The sequence below is a fragment of the Adelges cooleyi genome, unplaced genomic scaffold (genome assembly GCF_023614345.1).
Source record: "Adelges cooleyi isolate 19-005CV unplaced genomic scaffold, UGA_ACOO_1.1 ACOO_flye_CR_arks_rails_tigmint_CR_PRNA_398, whole genome shotgun sequence".
Classification (NCBI taxonomy): domain Eukaryota; kingdom Metazoa; phylum Arthropoda; class Insecta; order Hemiptera; family Adelgidae; genus Adelges; species Adelges cooleyi.
Window position 1 is genome coordinate 71,636 of NW_026096076.1, and position 4,138 is coordinate 75,773.

The following is a 4,138-nucleotide window of genomic DNA, read 5'->3' on the forward strand; positions in this document are numbered from 1 at the left end:
GTTGCGCGGTACAGAACCGAAGCAGAATTTTTTTTTTTGCATTTTTTTACATTTATTTTTTCATTTTTTTCGAGTCTTCTAAACGGGTTATAATAGTTTGGTGTGAAAAAGCCAATAAATAACTATAGCATAATAGTCTTAATCATGTTTGAGACTTCTTAACGGGTACAATAGTTTAACGCCACAAAGCCAATAAATAACTATAACATACAGCGGCGTAAGTTGGACCGAATTTTGGAGGTTGCAAAGTATATTTAAATTATAATATTTAATTAACATAGGTAGGAACTTAAATACAAATTTACGTGTCAACAGACTTGTTACGGTTCGCAGTTTCATATAGATTTGCGATAAACTAATTTCGATTTCGCATTCGATTTTGTTTTAATGACATATAGCTAGATTTTAATATACCTAATATATAAGATGTGATGTACCGAATAAAGGGCATACGAGTTGCCTTTAATCTAAAGATTCACACTTCGATAAACAGAATTGGAGTATCGTTTCTATCGTTTGGTACAATGAAATTATAGTCTTGAGAAGTTAATATAGAACGCTTTTTTTGAGACTTCTTAACGGGTACTTGTCCTACAAATATTTCTCATTTGAAACCAGACTTCTACACGGTACTGTAGTGGTTTTATACAGTACCCAGAGTGGTAACCGTATAGGTACATAATTTAATACACGGTAACCGGTAAGACTCGTTCAGTTTCGCGCCAGAATCTACCGTATGGAATTTAATAAAAGAATACCGTCTTGAATTGCCGGCGTTTTGCATAATATCTTATCACTGGTGAGCGATATAGTTTAATTGTTATCAATAATTTCTTATCATTTATTCAGGAATTATCAAAATCCTTTCTCACCATTCCATTCGTAACCTAACCTAATGGCATTAATATAAGTTCTATAGATAAATATATAAAATCAACAGAAGTCATGTTGTAATTGTAATATTATCATAACAACTTCCGCCACCGGAAAATACTATTATAATGTGAAAAAAAAATGAAACGTACAAACCCCACAGCTGTTAACGATATGTTCAGTAGACATAGACGGTTTTCTGGTCTCGAAGAAATGGACGTTGAGAATTGATAAATATAATACAACGTAAAAAGAAACTTTTTTTCCCTCGTCCGGCGGCGGTATTATACTTGAACGCGGAAGCACTAGACAAAATAAAAATAGAATATTGCTATTGAAAAGCGTGTATACACACTGTGAGCGAGTAAAGTTTACACGACTTGAGTTCCAGTGGGGCAGGGGTGACGGGGGAGAGTTAATAATATTGTTTTGGCCGGAAAGTTTTTTTTAACAAATTTTATTTTTACCGCTGTCGAAGGTTATATTTTTTGCGACCAACGGAAAACAATATCGTATACACATAATATTTGATTTACAAGTAATAACGAGACGTCGTTTAATAACTCGTTTACTGTATAGGAAATAAAAACACTGCAATAAAATATAATAATAATTGTAGTATGCTATTTGAACAAAGACAAAACATATATATATATATATATATTGAGCCAAAATACTTACAATAGAGACGCGGCTGTTTGTATAAGTTCAAATAAAGCGACACTAAATGGGTCACGTCTTATTCATACCACCAAAGGCGTTAATTATAGTTTGCTCACATTAAAAGTTCCTATTTTACAATATTTTGTTTTAGTCATTAATACAATATATAATATCTACCTACACATTAACTATGATATTAATTAATCTTATTATCTATCATGTTATGTAAACTGAAATCTTCAATAATAAATAGCCATATTCGACCGTCGAGCTAACATTTTACCTCCTATTAATTGCTATGCAGTAATAATTAGGCATACTTTTTTTTTGTACAATAATACTCATAAATTATAATGTACGGTAGGCCCCGTGCAAGAACTTCTCAATAATAACAAGTATATACAGTTATACATGGTTTATTTAACACATTTTTACATTGGTATTTGTAGAATATGTTTACATTTTTATAAGCTGTACATTGAATAAATAAAAAACACAATCTTAACGAAATTCTTGTGGCCGTTTTTTTTCTTCAAATATGTCATCGTCGAAACGTCCGCCGCCGCTGGGGCGGATTTCCACGAGTCTGCCGCATAGATCCGGCTGAACGAGCGGTGGCACGGGCCGGGTTGACTGCGAGGTCATCGGTGATGTCTGGCAGCATACACCCGCAACTCCGGGAACTTCCGCCGTGGCGTCCGCCGAAACCACACGTAGTCTACGACCGTACGGCTGAAAAAAAAATCGTTTATCATCAGTTACGCACTCTATTGTCGAGACCATTGATAACCAGTTTTTTCTCATCAACCACGCGGACGCGGACGACGTTTGGTTCCAGCATGACGGCGCCACGACGGACGTTCCGCACGAACGGCTCGAGGGCACGTGTTTATCTCTCGCAGAGGTCACGTTAATCGGCCCAGCCAGAACGTTTTCCGGAGATGCGCAGGTCTATGTCGCCGCAATCGCCGGATGCCCTCTCAAAGTCGACACGACCCAAGCCGGCGTGCTCAAGCTCAGCCGGATCCGTGCGGGGGCAGAGTCGTTGAAAATCCACCTGTCGCATCCCCGTGCCACCGTGCGAAGCCGCGGCCGACGTTTGAACCATGTCATATTTCATAAGCAACTGGCCTTTCAAACAGATCAAGAATTTCGTTAAAATCGTCACAAACATATTAATACTATGGATAACTTAAAGCTTGACATCGTCGACGCCCAAAAGCAGTGTGCTCGTCCGAGTGCGAGCAACCGAGTGCGAACAACCGGTTGTCAATTGCTGCTTGGTTCATGATTACATAACTGAACGCTCACTGAAATCATCAAGGGGTAGTAGTTAGATTAATAGTGAGGCGTGTGTTATAGTCCCTAAAAAAAAAAAAAAAAAACTGCTATTATTTGTATTTTCACTTACCGCCCTTATTGGCCATCTGCACGTTCCTAGGGCGGCGGCGGCGGGGACCATTTTCGAGCTGGTACAATGCCGTTTGGGTGCAATTTAAGCGATGCGTTTTTTTCCCTAATTTGAACTTCAAATCGTTTAGCTCGTCTGTCTTTATCTCCATCTCACCAAAGTGTGCCGATTCTTGTTTTTTCATTTCTTTCTGCAGTACTTGATATTTGTTTACTATGTCGTTGTACTTTGACTCAAGATTCTCTTTTTCTTCTTGCAGCTTATCCAATTTGTTTAATATTTCGTCGTAGTTGGATTGTAGCTTTTCATTTGCTCCCTGCAGCTTTTGCCATATCGATTCTAACATTGCTTTTTCTCCCTGCAGCTTTTGAAATATCGATTCTAGCAATTCTTTTTCGCCCCGCAGCTTTTGAATTTGGTTTAGTATGTCTGCGTTATTTGATTCTAGCTTATCATTTTCTCCCTGCAGCTTTTGACACATCGATTCTAGCTTTTCTTTTTCCGCTTGTAGCTTTTGACACATCGATTCTAGCTTTTCTTTTTCCGCCAGTAGCATTTTAATTTGGTTTACTACGTCGTCATAACTTGATTCTAGATTATCTTTTTTTTCCTGCAGGTTTTGACGTATCGATTCGAGCTTTTCGTTTTCATGCTGCAGCATTCGCATTTTGTTTACTACATCATTGTAACTTGACTGTAGCTTATCTTTTTCTTCATGCAGCTTTCTCATTGCGTCATTGCTGTTTGAAAGCACTCGCGCCCATTCGTTGTTTAAGTTGTCGATTTCTCTTGCGTGCTCACGACGCAATCTCTCATACTCCGCGGCGTACTTTGCGGCGCATTTCCTCTGTTTATATTTATAATTATTATTATTATTATTTAAGAAGCACCGAGGCATTAGGGTAGGTTTACTGGACTGTCGATACTTACATTGTAATAGAGAAAACCAGCGCCGGTCACGACGCCGCCCGCTAATGCCGCCGCAATGTATTCATACATCCTTTAAAGACTTCGGTAAACTTGGAATGACTTGGAATGACTTGGAATGACTTGAAATGACTTGGATTGACTCGTAACAACAAAAAATACTTTCGCGTTGCGTGTCTGTTCGACGTCTGGTGAAACATTGGTTGTTTACTCGAGGTCGCTAACAAGTAATATTAATACTGAAATCGGCCAGCACAAAAGCCT

At 38.3% G+C, this 4,138-nt stretch overlaps 1 protein-coding gene across 1 annotated transcript; it reads right to left on the minus strand.

Moving 5' to 3' along the window:
- Window positions 1-2,939: 2,939 nt before the first annotated feature.
- LOC126841611 (golgin subfamily A member 6-like protein 22) lies at window positions 2,940-3,677 on the minus strand. The gene has a single exon (XM_050578194.1). The coding sequence runs from the start codon at window positions 3,675-3,677 to the stop codon at window positions 2,940-2,942; it is 738 nt and encodes a 245-aa protein (XP_050434151.1).
- Between the last annotated feature and the right edge of the window lie 461 nt (window positions 3,678-4,138).